General features: G+C 34.7%; 2 protein-coding genes across 3 annotated transcripts in view; one reads left to right on the top strand and one right to left on the bottom strand.

The window, feature by feature from the left end:
• The window catches only part of Vsig1 (V-set and immunoglobulin domain containing 1), a 37,919-nt gene extending 27,110 nt beyond the window's left edge, over positions 1–10,809 (bottom strand). For both annotated transcript variants that reach the window (XM_047536343.1, XM_047536344.1), the window contains exon 1: positions 10,720–10,809. In XM_047536343.1, coding sequence (XP_047392299.1) covers positions 10,720–10,768 — 49 coding nt within the window. In that variant the 5' untranslated portion in view covers positions 10,769–10,809. The remainder of the gene's footprint in view (positions 1–10,719) is intronic.
• On the top strand, positions 266–1,253 carry LOC124972120 (trafficking protein particle complex subunit 13-like). The gene is given in 2 exon segments (XM_047536345.1): positions 266–926; positions 929–1,253. Coding segments are annotated over 2 exon segments (783 nt in total). The 5' UTR covers positions 266–436; the 3' UTR covers positions 1,222–1,253.
• Positions 10,810–16,406: the final 5,597 nt, after the last annotated feature.

Genomic DNA, 16,406 nt, shown 5'->3' with positions numbered 1-16,406 from the left:
GACAGTGAAGAATGAACCGTAGAGGGAAACTGAGCAAGCAATGAGGCCAGGGAAAGGCGAGTTTCTAATAATTTGCAGTGTAAAGATATTCAAATCCTAGGTGATGGTGAGGTAATAGCACTGAATTGGGAATTCTTTCTATTTAAGGATGCACACCTTCTTTTCCAAGGACCCAAAAAGGTCCATGAATGTGGATAAAAACCAACCAGTGAAGTCCTGACTGTTGTCTCAAAATGGTGGCAGCCATGTGTAACCAAACCTGCAGGCTGACCTTCAGACAAGTTCTCAGCGTTTAAATCTTTCAGCTTCCAATGCTGCAGTGACTGAGCTTAAACCTGATTGTTGTATTGATGATGTCATACACCACGAAGTAAAGGAAATTGGAACACACATCCTGGTGTGCGCTGTGAGTTATACAACTCAGGGTGGAGAAAAAATGTACTTTAGAAAATTCTTCAAATTTCAGGTTCTCGAACCATTGGATGTGAAAACCAAATTTTACAATGCGGAGAGTGACCTCAGTTCTGTGACTGATGAAGTATTTCTTGAAGCCCAGATTCAGAATATTACAACCTCACCCATGTTTACGGAAAAAGTTTCATTGGAGCCATCTATAACGTGTAATGTAACAGAATTAAATTCTGTCAACCAAGCTGGAGAGTGTGTATCAACATTTGGATCAAGAGCATATTTGCAGCCAATGGATACACGCCAGTACTTATACTGCCTAAAGCCCAAGAAGGAGTTTGCAGAAAAAGCGGGCATCATTAAGGGAGTAACAGTAATTGGAAAATTGGATATTGTATGGAAAACAAACCTCGGTGAAAGGGGAAGGTTACAAACCAGCCAACCTCAGAGAATGGCACCAGGTTACGGAGATGTTCGGTTGTCTTTGGAGGCAATTCCAGATACTGTAAACCTAGAAGAACTTTTCATATTACCTGTAAAATAACTAACTGTAGCAGTGAAAGGACGATGGATCTGGTTTTGGAAATGTGCAATACCAATTTAATCCATTGGTGTGGTATTTCAGGAAGGCAGCATGGAAAGCTGCATCCAAGTTCCTTTCTCTGCCTTGCCCTTACTCTACTGTCTTCAGTACAGGGACTACGAAGAGTCTCCGGCTTAAGACTAACAGACACATTCTTAAAGACAACATATGAGTATGATGACATCGCACAAGTCTGTGTAGTATCTTCAGCTGTTAAAGTGGAAAGCTAAAGAAAATTCCCAGTGTTATGCTTTTATTTTCACAGAACTGCTTTCTGTATTTTTGTCACCTTTGTGAAATAATCAAGTCAATAGCAAAAACAAGTATATATTATTTAATTTTCTTTCCTGTAAAAGTTAAAACATTAAATATGTGTTTTGAAAAGAAAAAAAACCAGTTTGCTAAGCATCAAGAGTCCTTTGAATGTGGGACTTTTAGTTTTGAAACTCAGTAGGTCTTAAGAAAACAATATTAGTTTTTAAAGGACTTCAGGACTGAAACCAGAAAAATTCCAGGCAAACTGGGATGAATTAGCTATCCCTTCCTTAAAACCATTGGAGGGGTGTTATATTCATAACAATACTAAGGTGTTTTTTATTTTCTTTTTCATTCTCTCTCATGAGTACACATTGGAGTTTCCCAAAATCTACATGACAGGTAATGATGTCATTGCTCTAGTGGCTAATGATATGTGTGCTTGTGTATTTTTAAAATTATTTTCTTAGTTATAATTTTGAACATAGTACATATAAATAGAAATGATTCACACAGAAAAAGGTTTGGGGGTCCTCAATAATTTTTTGTTTTGTTTTGTGGTGCTGAGGTTGAAATCCAGGACCTCATACATACTAGGCAAGCACCCTACCACTGAGATATGCCCCATTTCCATCGCAATAATTTTTAATTAAAAATTTTATTAAGATAATTATAGATTCACATGAAGTTCTAGGAACAAGAAGGATATCCCAAGTGCATTTTATTCAGTTTCCCTCAATGGTAACATTTTGTAAAACTATAGTATAGTATCACAACCAGGATACTGATGTTAATACAACAACCCACTGACTTTACTCAGAGTTCTCCAGTTTTACTTGTACACATGCAACTGTGTGTATGTATTTAGTTTTATTCAATTTTATCACATGTGTAAGATTTTGTCTCCACTATAGTCAAGACACAGAACAATTCCATCACCACAAAGATGCCCCATGTTGCCCTATTATGAACACTGCCACCTCCCTCCTGTACCCCATCCCTGTTTCTAACCACTGGCATTCACTAATATGTCTTCTAAGATTTTTTTCATTTCATAATGTTCCATAAATGAAGTCATGGTAAACTTTTGACATTGGTTCTTTTCACTTGGCATAATTACTTGAAACTCCACTCAAAGTTGTATATCAGTAGTTGACTGTTTTGGTAATATTCAATGATATATATGCATCACAGTTTAACCATTCACCAATTTAAGGACAACTGAAGTATTTCCAGTTTTTGTCTATAGTATTTAAGTCCAACAAATATTTATGTACTGATATTTGCATGAACAGAAATTTTCATTTCTCTGGGAAAAATACCCACTAGTGCAATAGCTGGGTCATATGGTAGTTGCATTTTTAGTTTTATGTAAAAAGGAAAGTCACAGTGCATTTCAGAGTGACTGCAACATTGTATATTCCTATCGATAGGGTATGAGTGATCCAGTTTCTCTATATCCTCACCAGCATTTAATATTGTCACTATTTTCTATTTTAACCATTCTGATAGGTATGTAGTCACATATCATTGTGATTTTAATTTGCATTTCAGTAATGGCTAGTTATACCAAACATCTTTCCATGTGATTATTTGCTGTTTCTATAACTTCTTTGATGAAATGTCTGTTCATATGTTTTGCCCATGTGCTAATTGGATTGTTTATGGCTGCAATTTGAGAGTTCTCTATGTAATCTACATGTTAGTCTTCTGTCAGGTAGACAGAGTTTTATTTCTTCCTTTTGAATCTATATGCTGTTTCTTTTTCCTTCTTGATTGCAATGGCTATAACATCAAGTACTCTGTTGAATAATAGGGACGAGAATGGATATCTTTGCCTTGATCCTAATCTTAGGATAAAAATAGTCAGTTATTTCACCATTAAGTACAAAGACAGCATTATGTTACTTGTACGTGTTCTTTCTTGAGTTGAAGCAATTCTCTTCAGTGGGTTTAACTGTGTCCCAAAGAGTTTAGTCCAAGTCCTAAACCACAATATCTAGGAGTATAACTTTATTGGAAAATTAAATCTTTGCAGATGCAATTAAGTTAAAAATCATCATGTATCTCATTAAGTATGAGATCATCATGCATTCAGGGTTGGCCCAATGACTGTTGTCCTTATAAGTAAAAAGAAAGGAAGATTTGACACATGGACACATACAGGGAAAGGCTTTATAAAGATGGAAGCAGAGATTGGAGTGATACTTTTACATGTCAAGGAATGCCGAGAATTCCCAGCCACCATGAGGGTGAAATTTGTGGCACAGATTTTCCTTCAGAGCTTTCAGAATTAACCAAGCCTGACCACAATTTGATTTAACACTTTTGGCCTCCGGAAATGTGAGATAATAAATTTTTCTTGTTTTAAGTACCCAGTTGTGGCAAATTTTTACAGTAGCTCCATGAAGCTCACATACCTGCTATTCCTAACATGCTAAAGAGTTTTTCTCATGAATGAGTATTGGATTTTACCAAATTTTTTTTCTGCACCAATTGATATGATAACAATTTTTTCTTTACACTATTACATGAAAATACATGAAATAATTTTTGAATGTTGAACCAGCCTTCTGTATTTGAAATATATCTCCTTTAGTCATGATGTATAATTCTTTTTAGACACTGCTTGATTCAACTTGCTAGTGTTTCATGAACATTTTTTGCTTCTAAGTACATGAAAGATATTGGTCTGTTATTTTCTATATTTGTACTATTTTGTCTGGTTTTAGTGTTAGGGCAATACTGGTCTCATAAAATGAGATGAAGTGTTCCTGCCTGTTTTTTTAGAAGTGAATATACAAAATTGATGTTAACTATTCTTTAAATGTTTGGTAGAAATATCCACTGAAGGACCTGTAGATTTCTTTTGAAGAAGCTTTTTAAGTTATGAATTCAATTTCTTTAATGGTTATGGGGTTATTCAAATTATCTATTTCATATTGGGTGAGTTTTAGTAGGCTTTTATTTAAGGTCTAGTTTTCTTTTATGATTCTTGAACGTAGCAGCATTCTTACAAATTGGTATCAAAGTGCACTTGTGATTTTGTTTTCCAGGCATCCTGATGTTCTGAGAACAGACCATGCAAGGCCATTGTGCAAATCACCTATCAACTTTAAAGGTACTTTCTGTTTCTTTCTAAAGAATGCTCAGTTACTTGTCCCTAGCCTGCATGTTAAGGAAAAAGGATGCCCTAACTTGGAAGTTGCTGTTGCAAAGAAAAGTAAAAATTTATGGTATGAGGAAACTGAGTGATACAGTATGGAACCCAAATGCTGCTCACATGGAAAGGTGGGATTGGTGAAATACTGCAATGGAAGGTATAGGAAGGATGGTACAGAACGAGGACCCACAAAGAAAGTCAGAAAGTTGGATTTAAAGAGATGTGACAAACTGGGCACAGTGGCTCACACCTGTAATCCCAGTACTTGGGAGGTTGAGGCAGGATTGCAAGTTCAAAACCAGTCTCAGCAATTTAGCAAGGTCCTGAACGACTTAACAAGACCCTCAACATAAAGAATAAGAAGGGTTTGGGTTGTGTCTCGGTGTTTAAGTGTCCCTGGATTCAATACCTGTTACCAATATATATATATTATACAAACAAATGGGTAAGTCAAGGCCCTTAATGAACAAATGAAAACAATGATTTAGTTAGGTAAGCATTTGTTGAGTGTTTTTAGTTCTTTATATATTCTGACTATTAAGCCTCTGTTTGAAAAGTAACTGGTAAAGATTTTTCCCATTCTGTTGGTTATCTCTTTATTGTTTCCTTTGCTGTGTAGAAGTCATTTAATTTGATGAAATCCCTTTTATTGATTCTTCCTCTGATTTCCTGAGCTGTAGGAGTACTATCCAGGACTTCTTTGCCTGCACCTATGTGCTGAAGGGTTTTCCCTACGTTTTCTCCTAACAGTTGCAAAGTTTCTGGTCTAATTCCTAAGTTTTTGACATTTCAAGTTGACTTTTGTACAGGATCTAGTTTCATTCTTCTACATATGGATATTTGGTTTTCCCAACACCGTTTGTTAGAGAGGCTGTTTTTTCTCCAGTGTATGTTTTTGGTACCTTTCAAGAACCAGATGATTATAGCTGTGTGAATTTGTTTCTGTGTCTTTTGTTGTGTTCCATTGATTGATGTGACTCTTTTTATGCTGGTACCTTGCTTTTATTCTTGTATTTTTTGTTACTATGGCTCTGTAGTATAATTTCAAATCACATACTGTGATATCTCCGGCATTTCTCTTTTAGCTCAGGGTTGCTTTGGCAATTCTGGATCTTTTGTTCTTCCATATGAATTTTGTGATTGTTTTTTTCTAGTTGTGTGAAGAATACCATTGGTATTTTGAGGGGGATTACATTGAATCATAGCTTGCTTTTGATAATATGACCATTTTAACAGTATTAATTCTGCCTGCCTATGAATGGGGGAGATTCCAAAGACTTTATTTCTCATTTTTCTTATTTAATGACAGCAGTCAGAGAAAAGGAATTTAGGGTATTGGGAAACATTTTGAAGAAGTAAAGAAAAAGTAAACCATTGCACTGATTATTCTTTGTTTCCTGGATTCAATAATTGTATTCTGTGTTACAACCAGTCCCACCTTGGCAGAAGATGACAGTTTATGTGACAACTAATGCATTGATGAATTGAGAAGAGTGCATTAGGTTAGACACAAATACAGCATCTTCTAATTCCATGCATTTTCCCTCTTGCAACATTATTCTTCCCCTGCTTTCCTTTCCCATGATGCCTTCCCCAAAAGAGAAACTGGCCTTCAGAGAGCAGCTACTTTTTCCAACATAAATGTCATTGGATAAAGCTGATTTCCTCTGTTAGAGGGAAAGTGGAACTCTCCTGTCTTCAAAGAGCCCATCTCCATTCTCCTGGAAGTTAGCCATATCTGTGGCTGTGCTTAAATGATGACTTTAGAATGTCTTTAAAATGTTCAAAATAAAAGGGATAGAACTGGGTATCTGGTAGTCATTAAAGTTCCCAAGAACTTTTCCCTAAAAACAGAGATTTTGGAGAGATGATTTGACAAACAAATTTTTGTTCTCTTGTTTGGGTCTCACTATCTTTTATAAAATTGATCAACAGTAGTTACTTGTGACCATGTAAAGCAAAGCAACCCTTTGATGGACAGTCTCAGTAAAAAGTGCTTGGAGGTAGAGTAAGCATAGTTCTCACACAAGACAAACTAAGGAAGAGGCCATAGAACTTAGCAACAAATATCTGGTAAACACCTATTTTGTGTCACAAATAGTGCTAAACACTGAGGAAAACATAAGGAACAAGACAGACACATTCTTTTCCTGCCATGTCAATGTAGCAGGAAATCTTTTATAGCACAGACCAGGATGGAGGTGAATGAAAACCAAGGTCTTGAGAACTATAAATCCGATTCAAGCATTTCTAATATTTTAAATATAGAATAAGTAAAAATCTATAACTAATTTGATATGTGTAAAAACTCAGAAATATCACATTGGAATTCAGATGGTGATCTAAAAATTTTTTAAATATTTTAGTTGTACATGGACACAATCTTTATTTTGCTTATTTATTAATTTATGTTTTAGTGTGGTTCTGGGGATCAAACTCAGTATCTCATGCATGCTAGGCAAGGGCTCTACCACTGAGCCACAACCCCAGCCTGGATTTCAAAATTTTTTCTGTTCAACAGAAGTTTCTGTGATGATAGAAATATCCTATCTCCATTTTGTGCAGTTCAGTAGCTGCTATCCATATGCAGTTATTGAGCCAGTAAGACTGAGGAAATGATATTACAATTTTACTTAATTTGAGTTAACTTAAATTTAATTGCATGTGGATAGTGACCTGTATAAATTTAGTCTTAAACTAGAGTCAATTCTATGACTGTAAGGAGAAAAAAGTTGCCTTTCCTTGGATTACTCAATTCTAAATTGAAAAATTATTTAAAAGTTGATAAAGTCAGAAAAATATATAAATTAACAGGACTGTGAATAAATAATAATCTAAAGAATCATACCCGATTTAAACAAAACAGTATTGCAACACCACTTACTGACTTGGCTGAATTAAAAAACAATACAAAATGTATATGATGTTGAATTATGATTTACTTCTTTCAAAAGCCAGTGCTTCTTATCAAAGGAATATAATCCAAGGTGCATGCAACTAAATCAATCAACATTTTAGGAAGATTCTTTTAAATGTCTTGCATTTTGGTAATGGTTATTAGTTCATTCATTTAATGCCTATAATATGGGCAAGGACTTTGCTTATTTGGAAGATTATTATTCTCCTAATACACTACAGCAAAAATATCTTCCAATTAGCCATATTTAACATGATGCATTTAAAGTGATTTAATTTCCAGTAACTTCAGGTATAATTGCTTTGTTTTGAGTTATAAAATAATATAACCAAATGATCATTCACTTTTTGTATTTGACTTCAAAACCAAAATTTGAATATATCACTTCTTTCACATATATAATACATATCTCCAGAAAATGAGAGCAATATTAACATATCTTTCCAACAGGTGACTAATACATATTACAAGTATTTTAATGACAGTCATCAATTTTTTGTGGAAGATATTTTTTATTACAATTACTTTCCTGAATTGAGGTTTAACCTAAGACCTCCTAAGAAGCCATTGACAATATTTTGATTAAAATAAAATCTGAGCCAGGCATGGTGGCACACAACTATAATCCTACTTACTCTGGAGGCTGAGGCAGGAGGTTCACAAGTTCAAGGTCAGCCACAACAACTTTGCAAAGCCCTCAGCAACTTTGTGACCCTTGGTAACTTAGTGAGACCTTGTCTCAAAATAAAAACTATAAAACCTGGGGGTGTAGGTCAGTGGTTAAGTGCCCCTGGGATCAATCTGCAGTACCAATATAAATTAATTAATTAATTAAATTAAAAATAAATAAGGGGAAGGAGTAATACTAAAAACATTAAATCTGCCCTGCTTATTTGTACAGGAAATTGATTTTAAATATTCATATGAAAATCATGTCTGTCTGAATGTTTGGAGTTTAGGAGGTTAATTCATTCTTTCAATAAACATTTACTATGTTCCTGCTATGTTCCAGGCACCTACTTGGCACCAAAAAGTGATGTTCTCTCTGAAACAAGTGCAGATGAGGCATTAAGTTGTACATTATTGGAAATATTGTCAATTTTCTCACAGTAATATCTGAATCAACTTCAGGATCTGGATCAACTGATGGATCTGGGTCACTGCAAATGGCAGGTATAGATTATCTAAATCTTCCTTTCTCTGATATCCACTCATATTAAGTATAGCAAATAATGACATATTATACCCTATTTCCATTCCATCTGCTGGACTGGCTACTATTTTTTGCTTTATACCAGCTAGATCATATATGCATAGAAACACAGCATACAATATATACCAACAAAAACACTTATATTGTAATTTTAAAAAAGACATTCTGAAGTAGTTATTGGTCACTCTGATCAGGCTTTATTCTAAAAGTCAGAAATAAGATCCCAAAATTGTGCTAAATAATTTTTTAAACAACATGAAAATTGCATACAATGTATGGGTCTCATTTTTAATGTAATATATACTTGCAAAGAAAAAATATTGATAAGAAATTCACCCAAATTTGATTGGCAAAATTACAGGTGATTTTTATTTCCTTATTTATATATGTCTGCATTTTACATCCTTCCTACAGTGGTTATAAAAATATAATCAATAAAAAATGTATATATTTATTATACATATATATAATATACATATAACAGTGATTTATAGTTATATATACATATAACATATGATTTATAGTGAAAATCATTCGTGCAACTGTTCCAAACCATGTGTTTAGTATAGGCCAGGGTAAGGCCTCACATAGAGAATTAAGTATCAGCTAGAGATGTGATCTTAGAGGGTTGGTGCAGAGGGCCTGGGTTTGACCCAATTGGCTAATGATTGGAACAAAGATTTTTCCTGTCTAAAATTAAATTTAAATGAATATTCTGGGGTAAAGGAAAATAGTAACATGTTTCCAAGTATATGACCTGTTTAGGCAATGGGATATTTGTAGTACTGCCTTTTGGTTACTTGACTCTGTACATCATCTTTGTTCAAACATTTAGTAATGAACAGTTAAAGAATTATTGATGGGCTGGGATTGTGGCTCAGTGGTAGAGTGCTCAACTAGCATGTGTGAGGCACTGGGTTCGATCCTCAGCACCACATAAAAATAAATAAATAAAATAAAGGTATTGTGTCCATCTACAACTAGAAAAATTTTAAAATTAAAAACAAACTTAAAAAAAGAATTATTGCTAACCACAAGATAGTTTTCAAAGTAACATCATTTCTAATTGTAAAAATAGTATAGGGGCTGGTGATACAGCCCAGTGGTAGAGTGTTGCCTAGCATGCAACAGACCCTGAGTTCAACCCAGGGCATTGTAAAATAATAATAACAGTAATAATAGTAGTAGTAGTAGTAGTAATAATTTTTATAGAAAACTTAGAAAGTATGAAATAACTGGTAAATAAAATCAAAATCATCTATAGTCTCATCACCTGGAAGTTCCCAATATGAGTGCCTCAGTATATTACCTTCCAGTAATTTATTATAGTTATGTGTATCCTGCTTTTTAACTTAGTATTTTATCTTTAGTATTTTGTTTCATTGAATGTACTTAGTAAACCTCACTGTAATGAAGACCTAACATTACCAATGGCTTAAAAAATAAGCTCATTTTTTGATAAACAATATTATTGTATCTACTATGGGTTTAGGTTAGCATAAGGACAGATTCAAAATGTATTTAGTATTTGGAAAATAATGGCCAAGGCATTTACAAATGAGTGATCTCTTTAGGCTTTTAGCCACCATTGTGATTTTGCTTCTAAAAATGATTTTGTTCTGCTTGAATTCCTAAAGTCACCCATATTGTGCACATTGATAAATTACTCACTTATTTTCCTAAATATAGTCTTAGGATTAGCGAACCAAAAACTCCCTAAGTAGTATTGGATAATAAATTGCTCATTGAATCTCTGTTCTTCCCACATGTAAGCCCTGGTAGGCTTAAACCCAGGTTCTGCCTGCTGTAGTAAAGCAAGTCAATTATGGTGAACTTAAGGGAAACATTAAATAAAAGATATAAGAAATTATCCATAGCACAAACTTTGGTTTCTGAGAAAATTTATTTGTTCAACTCATAAACTAAGTAAGATACTATGATTTTTTTCTGAGAAAAATTCAATCCAGAAGGTCTACAAGACAATTTTACTGCAGGCTGGACTCCCAAATATTAACATGGCACATATTTGTTAAGCTAGAGTTCTTACAATTACTTAGCATGCTAATCACAATTCCTTTCACATATAGGAGAGGAAAACCTAATATAAAAATGTATAATTTCAGTCTAAAAGGAAACTCCATTTCCAATTATCTTGGGTAGTTTGGAGATCTTTTCCTTACCTGCAAGGCAGTTTAGGATCAGAAAAACCTTCCAAAATGTGAATACCATTGCGTTGAAGTTTGTCGAGAGCAGCAGCTTGCCTGACCTAGGCTGAGTCTCACACTGGCTTCTTCAAGCACACTGAGGTTGGCCAGGCTTATCTGCTGGGCATCACCAAGCAAACATGCCTCTTTGGGCTTACTTATTGGGTACAGACCTTTCTCAGAGCCGTTTGTGTTTCTTTGAAACACTTTTCATGGGGTGTGTATCCTTGATATATTTGCTACTGTGTTAATAATAAACCCATGTATTTAAATTCTTCAAGTTCATTGTACAAAGATTTTCTAAGTCTCATTATTTAAAATCAATCTCATTAAAAAATTGTACTTGTGGTGAAAAATACAGTTGGAAAAGAACTTACACAAATAAAAGTTGAGAAGTTTAATTAATTTCAAATAGTTCCATGAAAATCTTATAGCAATGATTCACTAACCTTCTTTAACAAATTAGGTTAGTAAATTGGTGCTGTAAGATTTCTTGGAGAGATGCAGTTCACAGGAAGGGTGTATGGATTATGAAGCAACTCATTTCTATGTGAACAAACACTGGACATGTCACTTTTCTTTGAAGCACTGGCAGTCATCATTATCTTCCACCAAACTGGCACTAGAATGCAATATTTTTTTGTGTCTTCCAGGTTAGAAACCCTATAGCACTTATTCACTAACCTAATTTGGCAAAATCAGGTTAATGAATGAATGCTTCAGGACTTTCATTGGACGAGTCTAAACTTTTGCAGAATTAAGTTACTGAATAGCTGCTATAGAGTTTCCTTGGAAATGGAGGTTCACTAGGAGGACATGGGAAACTTCACAGGTGAGAAGACTTTATGTGAATATAAACTTATAATGGAGTTCCCCTCCTGGTTAAGTTACCTTAGGAAACCTAAAAGCCTCCTCTGGCTCTTTCCATTTGATCTCTAGGTTCTGTTGTTTCATATCTAAGACACTTCCTTTCAAATATTTCTGTTCTCCAACCTTTTGCTTCCATTGTGTTCCAAATACTCAGCTCCTCACCTTTGATTTACTATAGTAGCTTCCTAAATGGTGTCCCATAATTTTTCTTCCTTCATCCTGTGTACTAGTCACAGGTCAATGTTCTAACCCTAATCAATCATTTTCAATAACATCCTATATGGACTCTTTCAGCAAGTCCAAAGTCTTTCATCTGGGTTCTCAGTCATCCAAGACCTGGTCCTCACCTCATCTGACCTTTAGCCACATTAAATCATCCACTTGAAAAATGCTATCAAGATTTATTACTTCAAAGCATTTGGTCACATGAAATATGTGCAAGTTTCAAGTGATATGTTTTATGAACTCTAATTTATAAAAGTTTGACCCTATCTTATCTTAGCCAAGCCAATTTTCCCCTACTTCTCAGAAAGTCATTTTGCTTCCATCAGGCCTAATTCCTCCTTTCTCATCCATGTTCATACCTGATGCCAAGCTTTGGTTCCAGGTGATTTCTGTAACTACTTAGAATTTTCTTCTCTCTCCTCCAGTTCATCTAAGCAAATTCTTGGTGCAGACTCGTCATGTTTTCTTATGTGAAGATTTTGATTAACTCCCATACCACTCATCTCTGGGTTTCTCCTAGCATAAATTAACATTTTACTTAGAGTCATTCAATACTCTATAGTTGGCATTTAATTGTTCTCAGGTAATTTCTTATTTATTAACTGAGTCTACCTCAAATCCGATGATTGTGACCTCCTGTAGGGTAGCATTAGGTCTTATACAGGCAGCTCCCAATTTATGAAAGGGTGTGTCCCAAAAATGTGCCCAAGAATACACACTCCTGTCGAAACAATACTATTAAGAAGTCTCATTCCTAGGTTATGTAGCAAATAGTTCATCACCAGCTTCAATTCTAGATATTGGGTCATAGAGATTGGGGAGAAGGAATAGCAGGTGACAGAGAAAGAACATTCTCTTCTTTTCCCAAGACACAAGTTGTGAACAAGAGAACATTGTTTTACCCGATAAGTACTGCATGTCCCTGACACCCACTTTCCTTTCTGGAATGATGCTCATGACCCCTTGTGTCCCTAGGTTGGTCTTAAAGAAAGTCTCCCCAGAATATCCCACGCTCCAAAATTTCTCTTTTCTTTTTATCCTTATTCCTCCCAGAAATATTCCCCTCCTCTGCACAAGCAGATATCAGTTCCATGTTAGGAAGGAAAACAATCATCTTTTGTGAATATTCCTCAACCTGCTTGCACTACTGAAAAATAGGAAACTTGTATTCCTCCAAATAAATCTCTGATCAGGAGGACTAGCCAATGCAATAAAAGAGGAATGGTTTGAGGGAGGGATTTTTGCAGAGGAGGACAACTTGTAGAGTGGTCCTCTGGAGGTCCATACTAGCTCTTTTCAGCTTTGGATCTGCCTAGACTGGTAAGTCCACCGAGTCTCCAAAAGACCCGCGATTTTCACAGTGGCTTCCCTGAAATCAACATTGCCATTTCCCAGAGATTTGTAAGTCTGGCACCTGTAAACCAAGGGCTTTCTGCTTTTCTTTTTTGCCCCATAAGTGACCATAGTAGAGCGACCCTATAATGTATCATTAAAACTGGGACATTTTTGAGAGTGAAAGGTGCATCATTAGCAATTACATGGAAGAGACAGCATTACCTGTGACAGTCCCAAACAAACCCGGATGTATGGTCATCTACCCACAGGGAAGTGCTAGGCACAAAGTACTAAGTAAGGAAGATCTTGCTAATTAATTCAATATGGGAGTAAACAGTGTTTTAAGGGTATTGCCAAAACCCATCAGCACCAGATATCTCATACAACATAAAACACTCTGGAACATTTAAGTAACATGTCTACACTGTTGCGATTAAAACCTAACTGGCACAGGAGTAATTCTGTTAAAACAAACACAAAGAGATCATCCAAATTCTCTACTTAGAACCGAATTTCAGTGTTAATTGACTATTGCTCAAAGAAGTGAACCATTAACTGGAACATGAATTATTAGTCTTTGCATTTGTAAAGGGATTTATGATTTTAAACTGCTTTTCCATTTTATCTGTGCAACTGTCCAATAAAATATATAGGGAAGGTATTATCTACATTTTCTATATAAGAAAACTGAAGCTCAGAAATGTTGTGTCTTTTCCAAGGCCACATAGCACGCATTAGAAGCTGTTCCCACTATACTACACAGTGGCATGCTGTGATTATAATGTAACAAATATGCTACTGCCTCCACGGCTTATCCTTGGGAACTTTCAGAAATATGTGGTATCTGATTTATACTTTTTTAACTTAAAAATATGCTTTGGTTGCAAAAAGATTTTAAAGAACAAAGAAGTATACAAAGTAAAAGGAAAAAAGTTCATCCCCATTTATTCACCAACATGTATAATTCTGTGCTCAGGTTCACAGGCAACAGGAATTGAGCATTTTTCTCAGACTATTTCTATGCACTTATGTACATACACACACACACACACACACACACAGAATTTTTCTTAACATAAGGGTGATTGTACAATATATATTGTTCTTATAATTTGCCTTTTTCTTCTTAAAAAAGCATTTCTATTATGTCTTTCATTATGTCCAACTACATATATAGGACTACTTTATTTGTTTTAAGGTTGCCTAGTATTTTATAAAATGACAATATGATAAATTATTTAACCATATTATTGGGCAATTATTAGATTGTTTCCAGTTTTTCACTATTATAAGCAATGAAGCAACAAACATCCTTTTGTCTAGATTTTTGCCCATTTTGTGATTATTTCTGTAGACTGGTTCCTAGAAATGGAGTTGATGCTTCAGACATGAACTTTTAAACTTTCAGTAGACTGTAAAATTGTCCACCAGAAATTATTTATAAAAATTGGTATTGTTTATTGTTCTCATTTGTATTTCTCTAATGAAATTGAGCCTCTTTTTACAGGTTTTCTGGTCTAATTTGTATTCCTTTCCCAGTATACTGACCTTATACAACCTTAGCCCATTTACTACATTGGGTCATCTTTTATAAATATATAAAGAAGTACTCTGCATATAGTATGACTCTTTTTTAACTTTGTTTTTAGTTGTTGATGGACCTTTATTTTATTTATTTATATGTGGTGCTGAGAATTAAAACCAGTGCCTCACACATGTGAGGCAAGTGCTCTCCTATTGACCTACAACCCCAGCTGCTATTATGAATCATAATAAGGATTTTGCATCTATGTTATAATTATTTTCTTCTAATCCATCACCTTTTAAAACCCATCACTTTTTTATTTTGTCTTTCACCATAAATTTTACATTTTGTTTAGTCTATTGATTTTTTCTTTGTAATTTCTGAGTTACATGACTTCCCTAAGAAAACTTTTGAACTTTTCCAAACCAAAAACTATAGAAAGTTATTATTATTATTAAACAATGCATGTCATCATTAAATAATGCATAGAACTATTTATTTTTCTGATACTTCTATAATTTTGTCTCTTTCCATCTCATTTATGACAACTCTGTCCTTCCAGTTGCTCAGGACAAAACCTTGGTATCATCCTTGAGTCCTCTCCTCTCATACACGTCATCTAATTCATCAGCAAATTCTTTGGGCTCCATGTTCAAAAATTATCCAGATTCTGACCCCACCTTCACTGTTCCCCACCCTACTCTGAGCTGCCAGCACCAGTTCCCTGTGTCACTGCAAATAACCTCCTAATTGGTCTTATTTTCACTCTTATGCTTCTCAGTTTACTCTCATAACAGCCACCAGAAGAATCCTTTTAATATGTAAATCAGATCATGTCTCACCTTTGCTCAGATTCTTCACTAGACCTGTCTTTCAGAGTAAAACTAAAGACTTTAAAATAACTTAGAGATTCATAGCTCATATGTTAAATGCCTTGATGGACACGTTCTAGGTAGTTAATGAAAGGAGCAATGATAAGAAAATGTCAATTCTAATGCACTGTATGTTAGATCTGTGCTGCCCAATATGGCAGCCACAAGTCACACATGGCTTTTTAACTCTTGAAATGTTACTAGTTTGAGTTTAGATGTGCTATAATAGCCACATCAGATTTCAAAGCCTTCACCTGAAAAAATAAAGCATAATCTCACTAATTCCTATGCTGGTGACATTTTGAAGTGACAACATTTGAGATACATAAAATATATTATTAAAATTTTTTAAATATTTAAAAAACAGCTTAGAAGAACCTAAAATGATATGTCTCACCAACTCCATCACCTCTCTGACCTCTTCTACCTTACTTTCCCCATCACTCTGTTCCAGTCATACTTCTCTTATTGTTGAATCTCCAAATAGTCAGGCATGGTCCCACTATTTACAGCATTTGTACCAGGCTTACTCTACCTGTAACTCTTTCCCTTCAAATATTAGCAGGATGAAGTCCCTCGTTGCCTCAAAGTCTTTGCTTGATTGTCAGTTTTTGGCAAAGTGTTTCTTGCTCACACAATTTTCAACTTCAGCTTTCCCCCACACCAGACCTCTTAAACCCCCTACCTTTCCCTTTTCCTCATAGTGCTCACTACATTCTAAAATAGAGTAACCCTCCTTTATTCACAGTTTCGTTTTACATGGTTTCAATTGCCCAAGGAAAATTTTAAAGTAATTCATAAGTTTTACATGTATATTCTTTTTTTTTCTTTTTTTT

The sequence above is a fragment of the Sciurus carolinensis genome, chromosome X (assembly GCF_902686445.1).
Source record: "Sciurus carolinensis chromosome X, mSciCar1.2, whole genome shotgun sequence".
NCBI lineage: Eukaryota > Metazoa > Chordata > Mammalia > Rodentia > Sciuridae > Sciurus > Sciurus carolinensis.
The sequence above is the reverse complement of the archived record's forward strand: the minus strand, read 5'-3'. Positions and strand labels throughout refer to the sequence as shown.